The 24,948-nt window shown below is 37.0% G+C and overlaps 1 protein-coding gene across 1 annotated transcript in view; it reads left to right on the top strand.

The window, feature by feature from the left end:
- The first annotated feature begins 2,862 nt into the window (after window positions 1–2,862).
- LOC128129254 (uncharacterized) overlaps window positions 2,863–24,948 on the top strand; it is a 40,710-nt gene continuing 18,624 nt past the window's right edge. Inside the window, exon 1 of the mRNA XM_052767885.1 lies at window positions 2,863–3,107. Within this exon, the coding sequence (XP_052623845.1) occupies window positions 2,863–3,107 (245 nt within the window). The remainder of the gene's footprint in view (window positions 3,108–24,948) is intronic.

Below are 24,948 nucleotides of genomic sequence, written 5' to 3' on the forward strand. Positions count from 1 at the left end.
AATTCTATGGGTTCTTTGTCCTCCTCGGGATCCTCTTCGATCCATCCCCCGTTGCCGTGGTTGGGATAGTAGGGGTCGCCGGGGTGATGAAATCCAGCCATTTGACTGTACGAGAATAGGGTTATAAGAATTGAATAAATTTGGAACATGTAAGACTAAACATGTAAGTTAAGCTATTTTATGTAGCAAATACTCCTATAGTATTTAAATTCTTGTGTTTGATCCTTGTGATGTTTTTTTGTAAGTTTTGACTTGTTGCTCACTACGAGCATTCCTCGATATACATTGGTCCGATCGCGAGCAAATATAGTTGATCACGCTATATTTGTCCCAAATCTGATTACATATATTGAGTCTTAAGCGTAGTGTCCAACTTGTCTAAACACTTGTTGTACAGTTATAATCATGAAATAAGTTGTTGTATGCATGTATTTGTACTTAAATGAACTAACAATTTAAGTTAAACGAAACGCGGCTTAGGCGTAAAACAAAAAATGTTTTGTCAGAGAGTATTAGTCCCTTAAGCATTTATAGTTTGTATATTTTATGTGGTTCGATATACTTAGTTCACTATAAACATTGCTCTGATACCAATCTGTCACACCCCTAAACCGGAACGGCGAAAACGTTCGGGGGCGGATGACTTCATGTGGTAACGTAACAAATGAATACATAGTAAAGAAAGCAATACAACCATCATATATATAATTGAAAGTTTACATTGTAAAAAGGTACATGTTCAAAAACCAATTACAATATGATGCCAAAATATGAATTTAAAATGGCGCCGCAACGTTCCTTCTTCAAAAGCTGTTTGTTACCTGTAATTACTGAATACCTGGGACATCCAAATAGTTTTGAAAGAGTAGATCAACATTTAAGCTGGTGAGTTTCATAAGTATTAAATGACAATGTTTGTATGAAATGAAAATGTTTTGTTTTTGATTGTTTGTTCCTAGAAAATCCCATATTTTCTACTAGCATAAATGTAGCCTTCTATCAAGACCAATGTTTGTTTCTAGAAAATGTATGTACGTATAAAATTTCCAATACATTTGCAAAACCCCGTAAATCAATGTGTTTTTAATACTCCATGTGAGTTTTATAACCATGCTATTGACTAGAAATGCCTATACACAACGTTCTTCAGGTGTTGGAATGTTCTGACGTTTGTCACCCCAAATGGTGGACTGTAGCTAACAGTCAGGGCGCGGGTTGTCAAGCCCATATAGATCTATACACAAACACCATGCTCCCCCTCCAAGGGATTCTGGTATATAATACAGGACTTGAAATGTGTACTCGAACTTACGTGAAGTTAATGTCTCACAAAACTTAGTATAAAACAGATTTACGTATGAAAATGTTCGTTTGTTCTTGTATGCGAAAGTATCGTCTTGAAATAGTGTTTCCAGTATGTAAAAGTTCGTAATGTTCTCGTAAAACTATACCTATTATAGTTTTCTAAAAGCGTGACTCGTTTGTATAGTAATCCCTAGTGAAATACTCAGTTGTTATGAAAAGTATAATTTTTGTAGTGCCTAAGATGGACACATATACATACAGTATAAGCAGAGTGTTTGATTTATACATATATAACAACATTTTTCAGTTCAAAAGGTATGATACTATCGTGATATATTTTGCATACAAAAGTTTCCCTATAATAGTTATAAATCACATATGATTCCGTTGATAAAAAGTGTATAGTGAAACATTATAAAATACCCGCTAATATTCGAGTGGTTTACTTGTAATCCCCCCTTAAAAGCATCTAAAGTCATTTATAAAACATTTTAAAGTTTAAATTATAAAGGTATGAACTCACTTGAAAAATCGATGAAGGCGAGATGAAAACCGGACAGAATTTCGACTCGAGAAAGTGGATTTTCTCGGGATTCTCGGGAATCTCGGGAGCACAAACGACCTGCGGGAATTGAGCAAGGAAACTGGGGCTTCGGGATAGTACGTGCACGGAAAACGAGGCAAAAACGCAAGAAAGATGTGAGGAAATGGCTCTTCTCTTCGTAACCCTCGCATTCCTTTTATAGGGGTGGGAACCGCCTCTGTACGCGGGGCGTACTCGAGTATGCTGGGCGTACTCATGCGTCTCGCATGAGCGTATCCTCGACTGCTTCGGACTCCGGATGGGACTGGACATAGGCTCGCATAGGGCACGATGTGGACAATCCGAGGCCTAGGCCTTGAGTACGCTGGGCGTACGCGTGTACGTTGGGCGTACTCGTGCGTGACTCAGCCTTCGGATAATACCGAAATTTCAATTAAAAATTATATTTTTAATATTTAATGAACTTCAAAAATTCATATCTTCTTCATATGAACTCCGTTTTCGACATTCTTTATATCCACGCGTAGGTGAGACTACGCTCTACAACTTTCGTTTAGATTCCGTTGGCAAATTTTGAAATTATTTTTATTATTTATTTTTAAAAAGTTGCGGTAAGAAAATTTCGTTAGAAATTCATAACTTCGTTATCTGATGTCTGTTTTTGCCATACTTTTTACTGTTGTAAAACCATTGTTGAGACCTTCAATTCTCATTTAGGTCATTCCGGCCAAAAGTCGCTCGATCTCCGTTTCGAGTTTTTAGCTGTCTGTTGCTAAGCCGGACTTGGAAAAATCATAACTTCTTTATATGAAGTCAGATTTGAGCGTTCTTTTTATTTACGATCATGGTTTAATGTTATCTAACATAGTAGGTAATTAATTTGATATTTTTTGACATTTTATTTTCGAAGTTAATTTCATTATATCAAAAGTGGTTACAATACTTGACTTTTTAGGTCATTACATAGAGTTGAAATATCGGGTTGTCACAGGATGTTACACTGGTCCAAAGAGATGAATGATTTTGTTTTGGCCAAAAACAAAGCCGACTTCAACCCTAGCAAACCGACAGAAAAAACGAGTGAATATAGAGCTTGGAAATGGAGCGATGCCCTGATAAAGGGTTGGCTTACTGCAGCTATGGAGAAAGATATTCGAAACAGTGTCAAATATGCCACAATCGCAAAGCAGATCTGGATGAGATTGAAGGAGAGTGCACCCAGTGCTTACGAATTGAAGTGTGCACTAATAGTGCTCATGTAAGACATTGATTCCATTTCCACGTATTTCACAAAGCTGAGGGAAATCTAGGATGAAATTGTCTCTGCTTCACCAACACCAAGTTGTATCTATGGCAAGTGTACCTGCGACATCGAAAAAATATTAACAGAATCTAAAGAAAAAGAATGGGTTTATGAGTTTCTAATGGGTCTCGAAGACACCTTTGGAACTACTGAAACACAGATCCTTAGCACAAAACCTATGCCTTCACTTGGAGTCGTCTATGACCTAATCTCAGAAGACGAACAACAACGAAGCATATATGTAACAAGAAAGTCAATATAGACACTACATAGCATATTAGATACGTGCTCAAAGCATCATTGATAAGAACCAGTTTGAGAAAAGGAACACCAGTAAAGAAGGAATGAAGTGCAAACATTGTGGGAAGAATGGACATACTATTGATGGATGCTTTAAGCAGATTGGATATCCAGATTGATGGGATACACGTCGCAAAATTGTTGTTGATCAGAAAAGGCCAAATCATCCCAAACTAAAGGTAGCAAACATTGAGGTGGAATCCATCCCCATACCAGGTCTTAGCCTGGAATAGTACAAGAAGCTAATGAAGCAGTTGAATGATGTGTAGAAACCTGAAATCAACATGGCAGGTAATTTGGATTTTTGGTTGCCTTGGGTAATCAATTCAGGGGCAATAGAACATGTTTCATGTCAAAAGTTGAATTTCACTAACCTAACACACCCAAAGAATGGAATTTCAGTTAGCATTCCTAATGGTGAAAAACTTCATATTCAAGGAATCAAAGAAGTTCAATTACCCAACAATATGAAAATAAATGATGTTTTGTACATTCCAAATTTTAGATGCAACTTATTATCTGTAAGCAAAATTACCAAAGATTTTAATTGCTCATGACCTTTTCCCATGGTTTCTGTTTCGTTCAGGACATACGCTCGACGAAGCTGATTAACATGGGGAGATGTGAGAATGGTCTTTACAACATTGAAGGAACAGATAAAAGGGTAGTAGATATGGCAATCAAGATTGATTCAGGGATATGGCATAAAAGGATGGGGCATGCTTCGAACACTAAGCTTCAACATATTGACTCGATAGGTAGCACTGTTAGTATTGAAAATTGTGACTCATGTATACGAGCAAAACAAACTCACCTTGCTTTTATTGATAGTTCAATAAAAACTAGTTTGTTTTTAGATTTAATTCACTGTGACATATGGGGGAGGATATTGAGTTCCTTCAACATCTGGAGCTCATTACTTTCACACTATTTCTGATGATTTTAGCATATCAACATGGGTATATTTGATAAAAAATAAATCTGATCCAAGTACTAGTTTAATAGCATTTCATAATATGGTTAATACCCAATTTGAAAGAAGGATTAAGAGAATTAGAAGTGACAATGGTGGTGAGTTTTTGTCGAACCAAATGTTTAATTTTTATGAAGAAAATGGAATTTTTCTTGAAACTTCATGTTTTCATACCCCACAACAAAATGGGGTCGTTGAGAGAAAACTTAGGCATTTGCTTGAAATAGCTAGGGCGCTCAGGTTTCAACCGAATCTGTCAATAAAAATTTGGGGTGAATGCATAATGATAACCACCTATATTCTGAATAGGTTTCTATCAAGAGCCATTGAAAAAATACCCTACGGAACACTACTTGGATACAAACCGTACTATGGATACATAAGTGTTTTTGGGTGTTTGGTTTATATCAAAGAAAACAAAGCAGTAAAGGACAAGTTTGAAGAGTGGGGGGATACCTTGTGTATTTCATGGTTATCCTTAAGGACAAATAGGATACCAATTTTTTATTTAAACGAAAAGAGAATGGTTATGTCAAGAGATGTAAGGTTTGTTGAGTGTCATTATCCTTTCCATAATAGTGAATCTAATCATATCAGAAAACAGCCTTCTCAATCACGAAACTATAGGTTTGAGCCCATTTTCGATGATGAGTTACAATAGCCCAATAACGAAGCTTCTGTCATGTCCACGATAGATCAATCAGGGCCACAAAATTCTAACATGGAGCAGCCTACTCATAGTAACAACAATGATACTAGACCTAACACAAATGACAATTCTGATGTTGAACAAACATGAATATACGAAATAACTCGAACTTAGCCTCTAAGGTATGATGATTATAAAGTTGACTTGCCATATTCCATTGACCATTCTCTCTCTAAGCCAATTCAGCTGTAACATCCCCCTCTAACACGTATCATAATATTGTCTGCTTTGGGCTCCCTACACGAAAACTTCCCAGGGGGTCACCCATCCCTGAATTCCTCTCACCAGCACACACTTAATTGCGGAGTTCGTATGGGATCTGCTACCCTCACGACTTTAAAACACGTTGTGAAAGGTAAGGTATCCACACCCCTTATAAGGGAATGTTTCGTGCTCATTCCAAGCTGATATGGGATCAAGTGCAACCCACCTTCACCCCCCTGTGACAACCTGAAATTTTCTATCCTATACAGTCAAACACTTCATTGAAAGTCAAACTCATTCCTGCTATCATTTAGCACCAACTGGAGCCTGTTTGAGTGTTTTGAACCTTGTACACTTAACGGATAAGTATCGGGGTTTATCTGCTGAATCTATAGCAAAAAGAACAAGCCTTAAACACATTGACCATGAGTTCAGTACCACCACAATGGAGTTTACGGCCGTAAACTCCATGTGGGCCGTAAACTCACCCGATATGGTCAAGATTTGGCTATTTGTTTCATTCTTTCACTTTGTTGGCTGATTTCCTCTCAAACCCTCTCAACTATCATCCCGATCGTCGTCCTCGATCTTAAAAGTCGTAAGTTTCTTGCCCTAACTAGTTGATATCTTACATGAACTAGTGATATTACATGATTTCATTCGTGAAATCATTCCATTTGTGTAAATCTTCAAGTTTCACCAAGAACACCAAGAACACACATTAGTGTTCTTGGCCAAAACCGACCATTCAAGCTCCTAGGTCGTAGGTACTATTGTTCTAACTTGTTTTACACTAGGTTTAACATGTTTAGAGCTTAGAAATCACAAAGAAACACAAGATCAAAGGAGTTTACAGCCAAGACATGTTCTTGGGCCGTAAACCCCTATAAGTGGGGCACATTGCACCCTAGTCCCTTACCATGACTTGGAACTTATTCTAGAACCATACACCATTGAAATAGGGACTTCAAGAAACAAAATAGTACTTCTCACCATGAGTTTACGGCCGTAAACTCATGGGGCAGTGGTCCCCAGGCCGTAAACACAAGTTAAGGCCATTTCTTGGACCTCAAACTCACCTAGCCTCTAGTTTAAGCCTTGGAGCACTTAACCACATAAGACATCGTGCCTTTAAGCCTCAAATGGAGACCCATTAGAGATTTTATGGCCAGGAGTAAACTCCCCTGGGCCGTAAACTCCATTAAGTATGGTCCATTGACCATTAACTCACTTACAATGCCTTGCAATCCTTTATTGCAACCCAATGGCCTCCTAACACTATGAAGAAAGTATTTTCCATGCCTTAGAATGTTTATACTTGGCTAATTACTGTTATAATCACTAATTGTATATATACATATGTCTTTATATGTTATTAGGATCATTGTGTGTGTTTAAGTCTTCACTTGACACCAAACACTTGTCCGGCACTTCCATACGATCCACTCACTGCAGGTGAGTTCATACCCCTTAATTAACCTTTTAAATGTTTTCAAATGTTTATAAATGCTTTTATGGGGGGAATACAAGTTGAATCATGCTAGTTAGTACATAAATCATGTGATTAATAACTAGCATACTAATGGATTTACAACACTTTTAGCTGTTTTACCAAACATATTACTTCAAATAACTTTCTCAAACGTTTTTATATGTTAAAACTCTTTATCAAACTGACTTACATACTGTATGTTTCTTTTCAAACTCCGTTACAATTGTGCTTCAAACAAAGGTTTTTCTTATACTTAGAACTATCTTATCAAACAAACTACTTTCAAATCGTTTTATAAACTAACATCAAGTCATCAATTCTTAGTTATTAAACTTTTCAAAGGTTTTACAAAACCTCTTTTATACTTCTATATTGTCAAATGCATGCCTATATATATGTATAGTTATATAAGTAATGTTTAAAGGACTTAGGACGACTAGCTGGCTTGAATTCGTTTTCCTCGTTTGGATGTGGCCTTAGGGTATCCGTTATTCGTCCGAATGTCGTCTAAATATTAGTTATATATCATGAATACATATATAGACATAAAAGTTCCACCAGTTAGTTCAGTACCTTTGGGTAGCAAAGGCATACTTTTAGTTATACACGTACATTACTAGTAACTATAATAGGTATAGTTAGGAGATACTAATTACTATTCCAAGTACAAGGAATCACACAAGTGTCGGTTCATTCATGAGACTATACTAATACAGTACATACAATTACAAGAGATATAATTATAGAAATACAATTACAGAAATACAATTACAATACGATAACATAAGAGAACACACAATAAAGAGAAACAGGGAGGAAGATACAATACACGATAACAAAACAAACATAATAAGGTGCTATAGCATGGAACAATTATAGGGTCTAACTATACCAATGAATCACTAACGCATTGTTCTAAAAAAAAGGTGATAGTTATATTGGGTATACATGATCATATAATCTTAATGTGGATGTTCACGGCTTGTAATCATTGCAAAGGTCGTGTTTGGTTCCCAGAATCCCTTGACAGGGGAGTGTTTAGTATGGGATCTAGCCATCACATTATACCTTAAAACTCAATTAAGGCAATTAGTACAATAATAGTCACTTTATACAATACTACAGTACTTACACTTTACAAACAACAAATGTACATCGGCAGGTGTCTATGGTTGTACCATTCGGCGGGTTCCCACGCTGTGATTTTCCTAGTACAAAAGGATACGATCTCAGTTATTAAATTATTTTCCTTATTTCCTTTATTTCGTGTCGCATTCACATAATCAATGAGTTAGATTAGATTTGAATAATAATAGTTGTACATGGGAAAAACTTTCACTTATGTAGAGGTTCAAACTTTCAAAACAGTCATGTCTTGGTAGCAGATTACTTTCAAAACAGTCGAGTCTTGGTAGAAGACTACTTTTTATACTAGTAGGAAATATGGGATTTTCTAGGGTTTTCAAACGTTTACAATTTCTTACAAATATTTTCATACTTATACAAACTTTTCTCCAAACATTTACAAGTCTTTACTTTACAGTTTTACAAATTAAAGACATATAAATACTTATGAATTCACCAGCTTTATGCTGATACTCGATTTCAAAATAACTTGTATTCTCAGGTCACAAATAGATTGGTACGATGACTAGGTTTTGTGAAGACGGAGCAGTCAAGACTTGTCTTTTATTTTTGAATATTCGTTATGTTGTTTAATTCTATGAAAGAACACACTTGTAATTAAAAATATACTATTAATGCAATGGATGATGTTGTTGCTTGTTTACTACTTTGCATTGTTTTGATACATTACATGAAGTCCTCTGCCCCAGAACAATTCCGCCGTTCTCGGTTTTGGGGTGTGACAGATTGGTATCAGAGCGTTGTTTATAGTGAATTAAGTATATTAACCCATAAAAGATATACTAACTATAAATACAATGGGATTAAAATACTATGACCAAGAGTATATGCTTATAAATAATAAAATATTTAACTAAGTATACATACCTACATTCATACTAAAATTAGTGTCACAATGATAAGAACAAAAGTATTACGATTGTTGAATATCACAAGTAAGCTCGGGGGCGTATGGTTAGTCCTGGGAATGGCATAGCCTGAGCTACTATGCTGGTTCGAGGTGTGATTAGCACATTTCCAAGAATGGTTGTGATGCGGCAACAAGTCTAAAAACTTACCAACACAACCACAATGAGAATATTAGAACAGAACATAAGTATAAAATACTATAGGAGTATTTTGTGTTACTATAACTACTTACTTGAGAACTAAAAAGATCTTCATTACTAGGTCAATAGTTGCTAAGTCGATACACTAAAGTTGTATGTAACTAGGATATCATAGACTTAGAATCTGTGAAATTTTGCTTTACCCCTGTTCCTTGTGAATTTGGAGTTAAGGTAACTTATTCGAAGGCCCATCCTGTTTTGATTACATATAACTGGTATGCACTTTACAAATAGTGATGTAACTAATCAAGACTATTTAAGAATTATCTAGTTAGCTCATCTAATAAATATTTCTTTACCCCAATTCTCGCGTAGATAACATGACTGGACTCCATCCCCACGACAACCCGTACCTTCCGAACGAAGGCAATGCTGGATGGTTTGGAGAAGAACTAGACGATGATCATCCAATCCCTTTGAATGATCTGTTGGATATAGCATCTAAGTCCATAACTTTATTTGGTATGTACTTGACCCGACCCGACATGGTCCATTTGGGTTGCATGGCATTGCAATACATGGATAGACTAAATGAGAGAATAAGGCACTTACGATTATTAATTATTATAAGTTCTAATATATTAATAATAGTATTATTTAATTAGTATTGATCAAGTATTAATCTAGTAGTAATTTGGTGATCAAAGTGAGACTAATTAAATATATAGGGTTGATTATGACAATCATCAATTATTTTATGGTGGACTAATGATCCATGGTTTATGGGTTATGGATGTAACCATTTGGAGCTCCATGGATAGTACATGGGAGTTACAAACCCATGGGTCATGAGAAATGGAGAGTCATGACAATTATGGGTCTTCATGATGAAAACCTAATTGTGACACCACTATAAAATGGACCCTTTGGTTAGCAAAATCGGTATCTAGGGTTACTAGAGAGGAATAACCGATTTTTGAGTGTAAGAAGTATTCTTTCAAGTTATTCCAAGTTTTGTGGTGTTTTGTGAAGCATTTGAGGCACAACATTTGGGGTGCTAGGCTCACAAAGTCTTGAGGGATTCCAAGCAACAACAAGGTATGTATTTCTACTAGTTTTTATGTTTTATGTAATCCCCATGCCATGCTAGTTAGGAAATAACCTTGAAAAAGAAATTTTCATGTATATAGAGAAAACATAGATTCAAGGTTATTAGGGTTGCATGTACACTTAGGAAGTGTTAGAATGCTCAAAACCCATCAGTGGTATCAGAGCCTATGATTGTTTTCTGTATACTTGATGCAAAACTGCTTGAAAATCGAAAAATCTGCTTACTGACGACTGGACTCGCCGAGTTCATGGGGAGGACTCGCTGAGTCCATGAAAAAATTCATCCTACTCGTCGAGTAGGATCATGCACTCGACGAGTAGGAGTGTGTTGGGCAGTTTTTCGAGTTTTGTTGCTTGAAATGGATTAAAATCATTATGCTAATCTGTTTTGGACTTGTAAAATCTGTTTTTCAAAGTGATAATGATTATGTTAACCCATTTTGCATGACTTTTATCAATTTTCAAGTATGGTATATGTTTATATGATTTCTTGAAATTGCTTGACATGAATTTGTGTTCTTATAAGTTTTTAGAAGATCATAGGAATTATGTGTAACCTCCATGTGTGTTTAATTCGTGATCTTAATGGCAATGATGGTGTCCATAACTTGTCCTCAAGTTATGGATAGCCATAAGTCACTTCTTTAAATTATGATTAAAGAACTAAAGAGGTTTCATAAAATGAAGAGTCTTCATTTTTATGAACCATTAAAACTCATAAGTTACAAATTGAAGAGACTTGGAATAGTTTCAAATCTTGCCCTCAAGTTTTGGAATTTGAAAAGTCTTACACTTTAATACTTTAATTCCAAAGTAAACCTTGGATTTTTAAAAAGTTTAAAAATCAACACTTATACTATTATTATAATTTTATTATATAGATATGTATAAGAATATGTCATTCTTGCCGTTAGTAGGCCTTATTCACGAAGTTGGTCTATAAGGTTGTTGCCTATAAAATGGTGACTTAATGGGTGTCCACTCTCACCCACCGCTTCCTTGATCGGTGAAGGGTCCTTAGCCGAACAGGTAGGATACGACTGTAAATACTCATTAAAAGTATAGTGAATTATAAAGTAACTATACATTATAAATTCCCAATCTTAGTTACTTTAGGAAAATGTGAAATTGGTGCTAGCCCATAAAATTACACTTTGTACCTTACCAAGTCGTTAGTGGAGCGTGTGTGGTTAACCGACACACTAACATGGACTAGTAAGAGTGGCAAAGGGTAACTTGACTTTATTATAGATCGGTGGAGCGTGTGTGGTTAACCGGCACATCGATTAGGTAATATTGTTGAGGGTACCAAGTCAATTTGTATGGTTATTCACACCTTGTTTGTGATCCTCGGCATCCCAGTCACAAACTTGAGAGGGCACAATCGTGATTTAAACATGTCATTGAAAAGTTAAATGTATCTCAAAAGATCTAGGAGTTTCAAAACCAATAAAACCTAATAATAAAATATTTCGTTCTTATGGTGGAAATTGGTAAATCGTCATTTACCTACCTTCAAATATTTTATAGTGTGGATTACGACATCCCTCTTTCACCTATAAATAGTTTGTTGGGTCCTAGCCTTAATATTTCATTTGGGTGACTTATGAAGGATTCTTAATCTAATGAAACTTGTCTTTCTTTCAGATGTCTTCCAATAACGATGCTGGCTCAAACCTTACAGGCTCCTTTTCCCTAATGAACTTGTGTGGTAAGGTCATCTTTGATGGATCCAACTTCAATGAGTGGATTAGAAACATCTGGATGATTACCTGCTATGAGGACAAAGAATATGTCCTTGACAGGGAGCTTAAGGTTATTAATGAAGCCACTGATAGCCCTGAAGAATTTGCAGAGTTCATTGCACATGAGAAGGGTGCCACCAAGGTGTCCTGCATCATGATGGCCACAATGACACCGGAACTCCAAAAGTCTTATGAAGATTTCTACCCCTATGAGATGCACCTGGATCTGATGGAAAGGTACCATCAGAGCGTGGTTCAAGAGAGGTATGAAATCATTTCCTCCATGATAACCGTAAGGATGAAGGATGGTGAACCCATCACCGGTCACTTGCAAAAGATGCAGAGGTTCGTTGACCGGTTGCTAAAGCTCAATGTTGACTGCCCTGAGGAATTGGCGATTGACATCATTCTCCATTCCTTACCTCCAAGTTATGATCAGTTTCGTATGACTTATCATATGAACAAGGAGGAAGTCACACTTAGGAAACTTCAAGGACTCTTAAGGACAGCTGAAAATGGCCTTAACGTTAAAGCGGTTGCTATTTCTACTCCTTTAACAGCCCCTGTTCTGGCTATTGGGCAGGGAAAGGGTAAGAAGAGGAAAAGCCCTTCGAAGGGTACCAAGGGTAAGACTCTTGATAGTTCCTCTTCAAGTGGGACAAAGAAAGGTCCCATTAATCCTTCTTCAAACCCAAAGGAAGCATAGTGCTTCTATTGCCAGGATAAGGGACACTTCAAGTGAAGCTGCGCCAAATATCTACAAGATGTAAAGGATGGGAAGGTTAAGCCCACTCATACAGGTATTTACACAATATTGTCTAACAGCTCATCTAATGCTAATTCTTGGGTGCTTGATACAGGTTGTGGTATTCACATTTGTACTGATTTGCAGGCACTAAGAAGAAGTGAGCAAGTGGAGCATGGAAAGATAAACTTAGTCATGGGCAACATGAAAACATCACCTGTTACCAAGATACGAGTTTATTCTTTATTGCTTAATAATGGTTTAATGTTAGATTTGAATAAGTGTTGTTGCTCGCCCGAAATGGCGAGAAATATTATTTCTTTTCATGGCTTGTACAAACAAGGTTTTTCACTTTCATTTGGTAATAATAATGGTGCTATTAATGTTTATTACAATGATGTATTTTACTTTAAAGCAACACCTTGTGATGGTGTATATGAAGATGTGAATGTTGTAGACAACTTAGGAAATAATGTGTTGTATATTGATTCTTCAGATGGCTTGGATAAAGCATCCTTGTGGCATTGTCATCTTGGACATGTTAACAAGAAGCGCATAGGCCAACTCCAAAAGGCTAGAATCTTGGAATCATTTGACCTCAAGTCAGATGATAGTTGTGAGTCATGTTTACTTGGAAAAATGACAAAGTCACCCTTCACAGGTACTTGTGATAGGGGTGAAGGTTTGTTGGACCTTGTACACACGGATGTGTGTAGGCACTTCAAAGTTGCTACAAGGGATGCTAATCGCTATTATGTGACTTTTACTGATGATTAAAGTAGATATGGATATATTTACTTAATCAAGCATAAGTCAGAAACCTTTGAAACATTCAAAGAATTTAAGCAGGAATTTGAGAATCAATTGGGCAGGAACATCAAGATGCTCCGATCCGATCGGGGAGGAGAGTATCTTAGCATTGAGTTCCTTGACTATCTTAAGGAATGTGGGATTGTCTCACAATTGACACCTCCCAGGACACCACAGTTGAATGGTGTGGCTGAGAGGCGCAATTGAACCTTGTTGGATATGGTTCGTTCCATGATGAGTCGAGCTTCGTTACCAATCTCTTTCTGGGGGTATGCCTTAGAGACTGCCGCCCATATTCTTAATCTAGTCCCAACTAAAAAGGTTGCCAAAACACCTCACGAGATGTGGACTGGGAAAGTACCCAATTTGGACCACATCAAGATTTGGGGTTGTGAAGCTTTTGTGAGGCGTGAGACTCATGACAAGCTTGAACCCTGAAGCGAGAGGTGTATTTTCATCGGCTACCCACAGAGATCCTTTGGTTACCTCTTCTATAGACCCAGTGATAATGTGGTCTTTGTAGCAAGAAGATGAGTCTTTCGTGAGAGAGAATTAATAAGCCAAGGGGACAGTGGGAGGCAAATTGACATTGAAGAACTTCAAGAGTCAAGTGGTGAAGGAACCTCAAATGTTGTTAGCTAACGTAAGGAGGAGACTCCTGTTGAGCCGATAGATGAGTTGGTACCTCCAAGACATTCCACTAGGGTAAGGAACACACCTGGATTTTATTATGGTTATCACATCACCACTGAAGGTGATACATTTATCAGTGATAGTACACTAATAGATTTGGACGAACCTAATAATTATAAGGAAGCCATGGCAGGCCCTGAGTCTGCGAAATGGAAGGAGGCTATGGACAGCGAGATTGAATCCATGTATGACAATCAAGTTTGGGACTTGGTTGACAATGTACCAGGTCGTAAGACAGTTGGGTGCAAATGGATCTTCAAGAAGAAGACCGACATGGATGGGAAAGTACACACTTATAAAGCGCGACTGGTTGTGAAGGGATTTACTCAAACTATGGAAGTTGACTATGATGAGACCTTCTCACCAGTGGCTAAGATTAAGTTTATTAGGGTGTTGTTAGCCATAGTTGCATTTCATGATTATGAAATATGGAAAATGGATGTAAAAACCGCTTTCCTTAATGGGAACTTGGTTGAGGATGTTTACAAGGATCAGCCAGAGGGTTTTGTCGATCCAAAATACCCTAATAGAGTGTGTAAGTTTGAGAAATCCATTTATGGATTGAAACAAGCATCTCGTAGATGGAGTATTTGCTTTGATGAGAAAGTCAAAGAGTTTGGCTTTTCTAGGTGTGAGGATGAGTCTTGTGTGTATGTCAGGGCTAGTGGGAGCATAGTTAGCTTCTTGGTGTTGTATGTGGATGACATAATTCTCATAGCAAAGGACGTTCCAACCTTGCAGGAGGTTAAGTCCTGGCTTGGGAAGTGTTTCACTATGAAGGACCTTGGGGAAGCTGCCTATATCCTAGGGATAAGGATATTGAGAGATAGGAGTAAGAGACTAATTGGACTTAGTCAAAGTACTTATGTGGATAAGGTACTGAAGAGGTTCAATATGCAAGATTCCAAGAAAGGAGAATCACCAATCCAGAGTAATGCCAAGCTAAGTAAGACTCAGAGTCCAAGTACAGAGGCTGAGATAGCTGAGATGAGTCAGATACCATATGCTTCCGTTGTAGTCTCTATCATGTATGCTATGACTTGTACTCGCCCTGATGTGGCCTTTGCTTTGAGCATGGTCAGTAGATATCAAGGGAACCCTGGCAAGGCACACAGGACAACGGTAAAGAACATTCTCAAGTATTTGCGGAGGACTAAGGACTGGGTCCTTACCCTCGTAGGCAGTGATGACTTGAGAGTAGAAGGATATAGTGATGCTAGCTTTCAGACTGATATGGATAATTTCCGCTCTCAGTCATGCTGGGTCGTTATCCTAAATGGAGGAGCAATTATTTGGAAAAGTTCCAAGCAGGAGACAGTAGCTGATTCAACTTGTGAATCAGAGTACATAGCAACAAGCGAGGCAAAAAAAGAGATGATATGGCTAAAGAACTTCATCGGAGACCTTGGAGTTGTACCAACTATAAAGGAGCCAATGGAAATTTTCTGTGATAGTGAAAGTGCGGTTGCTTTGGCTAAAGAACCAAGAGATCATGGGAGATCTAGGCACATTGACAGAAAATACAATTTCATGAGACATAGAATAGAAGAAGGACTCCTTGTGGCAAAGAGGGTATCATCAGATGAGAACCCGACAGATCCCCTCACGAAGGGACTGAGCAGGGTTAAGCATTTACACCATGTGAGGCACATTGGGCTGAAGGATGATATTAGTTTCAATAATTAGATTCCTGAAACTTGTAAAATGTAATTGACATTTAATGATAAATAAAAGTTGTTATTTATTTATGATTAAGGTGTTACTATCTTGTGTTGACTGTTTACTATGTTTCAATTTTGCATGTTTTTACTTCCAGAATAGTTATGTTATTATTCAAACCATCCACAGCCAGTCAAACTTTGGAAGTAAGTATTGATTTAAGACTGTCATGAATTTGGCTTGTATGATTTGTCTAAAGTGCTTTAGACAATGCAATGGTTGCTACAACATTCATGAGTACTGATAAGGGCTGAGTATTGGATTCAACCCACGCTCACTTGCATCACTTCATGGAATTTATCTCGAGTGATCGTGAGACGGTAATATCATATAAATCTTCAAACCTAGAGATATGAGTTGTTGACTATGAGTTGGTTATTCATTGGTTGTACGAAAACGCATTGGTAACTCGATGTTATAAAACGTTCCTTTGTGAATAATTCAACAAGTAGTTAGTACAAGCATATCAGTCGAAGTTTATATGTTCCTTCTAGAAATAGAAGCGATATCTGGGCCCCTCGATGATTTGTTTTAACCTATGTATCGGGCACGGTCAGAACCTAATTGATGTGTTCAATTTAGTTCTATGTCGAAACAAATCAGAGATCGAGAAACAAATGCTGGACAATAAGTAAGACCATGTTCCATGTGTTTGTCCGGATGATATCATGAGAACAGAGGATTATATGATCATTTATCTTAAATGGCGTATCATCATCATCTCTGTTCCGAGAGACTTTGAAAGAGCTACGATTGCTAGTCGGATTTTGAAATCATATCTGCAAATATAGTTATTAGACTTATCCAAGTGGGAGACTGTTGGATATAGTGTCTAAGTCCATAACTTTATTTGGTATGTACTTGACCCGACCTGACATTGTCCATTTGGGTTGCATGGCGTTGCAATACTTGGATAGAATAAATGAGAGAATAAGGCACTTATGATTATTAATATATTATAAGTTCAAATATATTAATAATAGTATTATTTAATTAGTATTGATCAAGTATTAATCTAGTATTAATTTGGTGATCAAAGTGAGACTAATTAAATATATAGGGTTGATTATGACAATCATCAATTCTTTTATGGTGGATTAATGATCCATGGTTTATGGGTTATGGATGTAACCATTTGGAGCTCCATGGATAGTCCATGCGAGTTACAAACCCATGGGTCATGAGAAATGAAGAGTCATGACAATTATGGGTCTTCATGATGAAACCCTAATTGTGACACCACTATAAAAGGGACCCTTTGGTTAGCAAAATCGGTACCTAGGGTTACTACAGAGGGCATAACCGATTTTTGAGTGTAAGCAGTATTCTCTCAAGTTATTCCAAGTTTTGTGGTGTTGTGTGAAGCATTTGAGGCACAACATTTGGGGTGCTAGGCTCACAAAGTCTTGAGGGAATCCAAGCAACAACAAGGTATGTATTTCTACTAGTTTTTATGTTTTATGTAATCCCCATGCCATGCTAGTTAGGAAATAACCTTGAAAAAGAAATTTGCATGTATATAGAGAAAAAATAGATTCAAGGTTATTAGGGTTGTATGTACACTTAGGAAGTGTTAGAATGCTCAAAACCCATCATGATCACCATGCTAAAGACCTTTCAGATAATGTTAACTCTGAACCTGAAGTTGAGAACCTACCCCCGGTAGCTCCCATTCCAAATCCTAACCCTCGTCCGACTTTTCATGGTCTGACGCCTCCTTGGGTAGAATGCTTGGAAACATGGAGCGAAGAGCAAGATCAACCTATGCTGTATAATGAGACCAAAGCTTCTACAACTTAAGTGAAAGAAGCTCGACAGACAGAGTTCTACCAATCCTGGTCCGTAGAGTTGCCCGAAACGAGATTCAGGACAAGATAGCTATCCATCGTATCGTAGAGGTTGACGCCAATGCAAGAATGCATACCAGCTGCACCAATCTCCTTAAACACACTCATGAGAGATCTGAGAGAGACCATGAGATCCTGCTACAAGTACTAGCTGAAACACAAGCCGAAGTCATAGAGCTCCGAATACGCCAGAGGGTGTACGAAAGACACTGGCTTGATATGGAACGTCAACTAGCTGAATTAAGGGTTCACCAAAGGGGTGACCGTCACCAGTAGGAGATGCTTTACTTTCTTTCTTTGTTTCAAAGAATCGTTTTCCTGTCTATGTCCTATGTGGCATTTTTCTATGTAACTATCTTGTACTGTAAGTACTTTTGCTTAGACCTTTCTACTGTCAAAGACTTTCTACTCTGGATGTGATGTAAGACCTACTCCAAGGTCAATTTTCCCAAACTTATTACGTCATGAATATCGATATTGAAAGTCAGCTAACTTCTGTGTCACTCTTTGTTCAAATACTTTCATCATACTATCGATGGAGTCTATCTGAAACTCACTCTAGTCAAGCTATTAGACTATGGTAATTTAGCTCCGGGATCATTCCCTATCCTCTTTCAAAGGTCAGATCATGTTATTCACCATCCAATAATACCCCAGGTTTGAACGACAAATGTCTTGAGACCATTCTACGAACTTACTTCTACTCTTTGCTAGGACTGCATCATAGGGATGTAGGTCAAACCCTCGAGAACATACTTCTACTCTTTACATGAATGATCGGAATACATCTAGGTTCAAAAATAATTGCTCACGAACTCATTTTCTTTTCGTGTGACAGAATCATGTCGCCAAAGAAAAGTAATCAACCCATCAACCAAACACCAACTCTTCAGATTGATGCAACTACCTTTCAAGTTGCAGTCTCAGCTACCGTGACAACTGTCATGAGTCACCTAAATGCTAACAATGCAAATATTAGCGGGATGGTTATCAATAATTCCAATCAAAGTAACAACCAAGTACATCAACAAGTATCAAACTACCACGACACCTCGAATCTCAAACCCAAGAGTAATAAACGAATATTCTGGGATAGATGTAAAGGCAAATCACCCTGAGGGATGAAGAAGAAACAATCACCTGTGGCAGCCTTTGCGGCCACTACGTCTGTAACTCCTACTACCATCCCTACTAGCATCCCGAATATCCCTAACCCCGCTAGACAGTATCACCATCATGCAACTATCACCATCATGGACCTTGTCGGGAAATGCAGTGCTTAAACTGCAACAAAAAGGGACACACTATTCGTTTCTGCAAGACGCGGATCCAACACATTATTTCAACCACTAATGTTGAAATTTCCAGGATATTCAATCTATGTGGCGTAATGGTACATTTCAAAAGGGACTGTCCAACAGAGAAGGGTGACGGGGGAACAGGAGGAGTTTGACCCCAGAACAACAAAAGACAACTAAGGACCCTACTATATATTAGGAACACTTCTAGTCTGCAGTATTTAAGTATGCTTTCAAACTGTTTAAAACTAGTGCAACTCGAGTTTTATCTTTTGCAAGATCCCATCAGTTAAGGGACCCTCGTGCTGCGTATATTTGCCTTTTGTAGTATACCTTGTTCGCAGCAATAATCTCGTAGTTAGTCTAATAATGTACTATAACTCTGTTAAAAGTTTGACCTATGTGTTTTGTCTGTAACGCCTTTATGATCTAATCTAATTCCTTTATTTTCCAAGCAAGATTGATACTATCAGATAACTTGAGTCAATTCGATCCTCACAATACCAGTTTCGTGCGCACATCTCTTTCTCCGAAGTCTCCCTTCTAGCGAAACCGTCATTCCAGAACTCCGAAGTACTCATGCATAGAGTACCTCATGTTTCTAATCCTTTATGAGGAAACACTAGAAAACCTCCCTGAAGTACCACTCGTACAGTACGTCAAGTTCAACCTAAAGACCCGTACGGTTGATCTATCGCTGAAGAATGTATACACAAGAGTGGTATATAATCAAGTTTCTACAGGTTTAGAATTGATGATCCACTTTAACTTCTTTTCCTCGTTGGGATGTGATATTAAAGAAGAATCATTTATTCGACTACCTTTTCAGTTTTAATTATATACGACTCGTATACACGAGACTGTGATTGATGAACCATGTATGACTTCTAATATGAACTTCAGGATGGAGACTGCCCAAGACTACGAGTAATAGCATCGTTATGCGAACAAATTTAGAACCCAATACTATTCCTATAACAAAAATCGACCTACAGTATAACGCCCATAGAGATACAAGAACCATCCGGAGAACTTAACGACTACTCAACAATGGAATTAGAAGACCAAGCACCTCACCCTGGAGAGCTCCAGTCTTATTCTTCGAGAAGGTAGATGGATTGTTTCGTAGGAGAATCGACTAACGGAGACCTCGATGGGATTTCCATTAGAAGTCATTACCCTCTGCCTCGCATAGGAGAATTGGTTGACCAACCTCAAGGAAGAAATTACCTTTCAGAAATGAACCTGAAATCCGAATATCAGCAGTTACGAGTATTAGAGAAGGATGTGTTGGATTAGTGTCTAAGTCCATAACTATTTTGGTATGTACTTGACCCGATGGTGCATGGTCCTTTTGGGTTGCCTTCACCAAAGCAACTTGATTGGAGAAATGAATAGAAAGAGAGGATAATATATTAAAGGAGAAATCATATTTGTTTAATTAATATTGGTCAATAATTAATTGAGAATTAATTTTGTGATCAAGTGTAATTAATTAAACTAGAGGGGCTGAATTGTAATTATGTGATAGTTACAAAATAAGGTAAGAATTATCTTATAAGTATGGTGAACGAATTTAAGGTTGGAAAGCCTTAGAATTCGAGTATGATAAGGATTCAAGGATTATCTTATTGGTTGCTTAATGGATAATCAACTAGATAAGGATAATGACTGAAACCCTATCTCTACACCTATATAAACACCCCTAGGGTTATGAATTCGTGTATCCCTTCCCAAGAAGTCCCAAATACGAATTCTAACCTCCCTCCTCTCTCCTTATACCTTCTCCACTTGCTTATGGTGTTTGTAAGCCATTAGAGGAGTGACACTTGTGACTCTCAGCTTTCCAAGGTCAATTCAAGGAGGAATTGGATTGTTATTGCTACATAACAATCAAGGTATGTTCTTAAACCTATTTACATGTGAATTCTGATTTCCATATGCTAGAATTAGGGTTCAAGTCTTGGATTCAAAGTATGTACAATAGAGAAACCTAGATCCGAGCTTTAGGGTTTGTATGAGCACATAGGATGTCTTATGACCAAAACCCATCAGTGGTATCAGAGCCATGATTGGTTTCTATTGTATTGATGCTTGATGTAACTGAAAATCGTGTTTTGGCCTCACTGTTCGACCTGACTCGGCGAGTCACTCTTGGACTCGGCGAGTCAGCCCTACTCGGCGAGTTCCAGAGGGTGACTCGGCGAGTCGGTGCGTCAGACAGTGCTTATCTCGGGATTTCTTGCTGTTTTTGCATTGGGATAATTACCTTATCATGTTAGATTAATATTAATCCGATTATATGATATATTTGACTATAATTTTAATCTAATTGAAGATATTTATCAATTAATAGGATAATTGTTTCCTTATAAGATAATTGATTAATTATTTTGAGTAAATTGATAAATTATTTTGCAAGAAATCATCAAATATGGATAATTATGTGATTAAATGTTAATTTGAATTATTTGTTATTTGATCCTTGTTGTTATGAAAAGTTTCATATTTGACCCTTTAGGTTTTATAGTTTAAATTTGAACCCCAAAAAGTTTTGTTGTTTTGAAATTTAAATAGTTGAAACTCTAATGTTTTAAAAAAGGTTTCAAAACTTGCCCTCAAGTTTTGGAATTTAAATTTTGATTAAATAGTTTAATTTTGATGCATATTTAAATTCTAAACCCTAATATTTGAAATGTTTCAAAATTTGCCCTCAAGTCTTGGAATTTAAAAGTTGATTAAAAGTTAATTAGGAATGTTAAATTCTAAAACCCTAGTTTTGAAAAAGTTCAAATACACCCTTATGGTTTTATTAATTAATTAAGGTGTATAATTAAAAGAGATTTAATAAATCCATAAAAGTTTAGGTTAACCATTTAATTAATAGTATAATTGTTAACCACATAGTATTTTAAAGTTATAAAATACACCCTATACTATATATAACATTAAAAGTCTAACATTATATATATGTATAACTAAAAGTCAGTCTTACCGTTAGTAGGCCTCATTCACGAAGCTGGTCTATAAGGGGTGTTTAAGGAAATTGCCTATAAAATGGCGATTGAATGGGTATCCACTCTTACCCACCGCACTCTTGACTAGTGGAGAGTCGTTAGCCGAACGGGTAGGATAGGACGAAACCTTCCATTATAAGTATAATGAATTATAAAAGTAACTAAATGTTTTCAAAAATTCCCAATCTTAGTTACTTAGGCAAAAGTGAATTGATGCAATTCCATGAAATTACACTTTGTGCCCTTGCGAAGACGTTAGTGGAGCGTGTGTGGTTAACCGACACACTAAATGGGTCTAAGCAAAGGTAGCAAAGGGTGACTCAATGTTTGTCATAGTTCGGTGGAGCGTGTGTGGTTTACCGGCACATCGAATAGGTGACTGTAATATGTGAGTGCACCATGTAAGTTTGCATGGTTATTCACACCCGCTTTGTGATCCTCGGCATCCCAGTCACAAACAAGAGGGGCATATCGAGATATAAACATGCCATTGAAAGTTCAATGAATCTCAAAGGATCTAGGAGTTTTCATAGATTTAAAACTTAAATTTCTTTTTCGTTTTTCATGGTGGAAATTAGTGAATCGTCATTCACTTACCTTCAAATATTCTGCAATTAGGGTTACAGCATCCCTCTCCCGAGTTGTAGAATATTGTGTTGGGTCCTAGCCTTGGAATTTCATTTGGGTGATTTACCAAGGACTCAATCAATCAACTAACTTGAATTCGTTTTCTCCCGTTTTGTAGATGTCAAAGTTCGACAACTATGGTATTCCCAAATCCCGTGGAACAAGCATTCCACATGAAGATGGTATTCCACGATTTAATCGAGGAACAAGAAATCATGCTTCACTTCCTCCTCCTCCTCCAATTATTCTCCCTAACCCACAAGATTGTAAAATTGAAAGGTTCAATATCACTCAAGCCCTTTTGGCAAGTAAACATAAAGAAGGAAAGTCGGTGTGTGCACACGTCCTAGGGATGAAGTCGTTGTTAGTGAAGAGATGGCTGTTGATTGGGTTCTTCAGTCACTTCCCAACTCATATAGTGAGTTCGTAAGAGAGTACTATATGACGAACCACAACGTGACCCTTATAGATCTCACCTATATGCTTATTGCTGCCGAATCAGCAATGGTTTGGCGCAATAGAAAAGCAAAGTTGATTGGTGAATCTGCCTTCAAGACCTCTATGGATATAGACAATGGCAATGAAAGACATGCAATAATCAAAAAGTTTGATCATAAGAGAAAGGCGATGTCTGAAGTAGTTCCATGTGTTGTTCCAAAAGAGTCAATTTGCTCTTATTGCCAAGAGAAGGGGCATTGGAGACGAAGTTGCCCTAATTACCTAAGAGATCTAAGAGATGGGAGAGTCAAAGGTATGACTGCGCTTTAGGTAAAAAAATCCACTATCTAACTCCATTAAGTTCCTACTCATTGATCTTGATACATGATGTAATAAGATTACATTTGAGTGTTTTGTAGGGTCGGTGAAAAGAAAGGAAGCTTGATAAGAGAGCAAGATGAATCTAATCACAAGAGATGGATCTTGATCGCATGGACTTGAAGATTAGATTTTAGGCTTAGAAAGTTATGATAGGGTTGTTAGAATTTTTCTTCTGTACATAGTTTTCAATGGATTTTGCATTATAAGGACAAATTTTTTCCGCTGCTTTTGTAAATAAAATAAATTTTGTTTGACGTATTTATTCATTTGTTTATTTCCTTACAATGAAATCATTATGAAAATCGATGTTCGAATATTTCTACAACGAATGGATATGATTCTTAGTTATGCTATTTATGGAAATGTCAAGAATTTACCAAATAGGGAGAGTTTCTCATCACCCAAAGTTTCAATTAGACAGAAATTTGGAATCACGCAACTTGGTTGCACGATGAATGAGAAATTTCATATTTGGAAATTAGACCAATTCGTTGACAAAGTGTCAAGTGAAGGACTAAGAGACCGAGCACACAAAGTTGCGTGTTGATCAAGTCCACCATAAGAGTAACAAAGATATTCGTCATGATTTACTAAAGGTTTAGTAAATATGATTATACTTACAAGATTAAGTGTAATTCTAAATTGATTAAAGGGTTTAGATCAATAGTAGAACGAATAAGAAGAATCAAGTAGGCAGAAAGATAAAAGTTTTTCCATTCTAAGAAGAAGGGAGAGTACCTTTTATGCTAGGTCTTAATGATTAAGAACCATATCTTAATTGATCCTCTAAATGAGTCTTAGTACAATTGTATGTCCAAGAAGAGGAATCAAAGAATTGAAGAAATGGTTAAATCAATAAGTCAATCATACTTCGTTCCAATAACAAGTCTTAAAGTTAAGATTATGACATTGAGTGAAAAGTCTTAAGAAGGTTTGAAACATTCATCAAATGTGGAAAGTTGTGATGTCTTGGATAAGACAAAGACCAACTAGGACCAATTTATGAAGAGTTTTGATAAAAGCTACACTAACTCTTGAATATTTGTTTGTCAAGAAATGTTTTGACAAGAGAATCATATATGTCAAGGAGTCAGTGGGAGTCTTAATGGTCTTGAAAGGTTTCAAGAACAAATCAAATAAACCTTATCAATCATCACTAGCACACGAGTTGAGGTTTACAACCTATCGTGTTGACATTATTTTGATTCTGTGCCAATCCAATCAAGTTAATTATGCATGTGAGTTCTATGAGTTCTCATAAAAGGCAAAGCACCTTAATCAATGAAAGGTACATTGATAAGAAAAGGTGAGCCGCTTAATTACTTGGAAGACGTGGTGGGCAGCTGTGCTACCATGAGGCAAGAAATCAAGATTAAGAAAGTTCGATCCATATGAGTTTGAATTTGTCGTAAACGTTGGTTTTGACAAATTCACATGGATAGGAACGTTTATACACTATTTAAAATCTAAGTGTCATAAGATTTCATCCTTCA

Source organism: Lactuca sativa, chromosome 9 (assembly GCF_002870075.4).
Source record: "Lactuca sativa cultivar Salinas chromosome 9, Lsat_Salinas_v11, whole genome shotgun sequence".
In the NCBI taxonomy this organism is placed as follows: domain Eukaryota; kingdom Viridiplantae; phylum Streptophyta; class Magnoliopsida; order Asterales; family Asteraceae; genus Lactuca; species Lactuca sativa.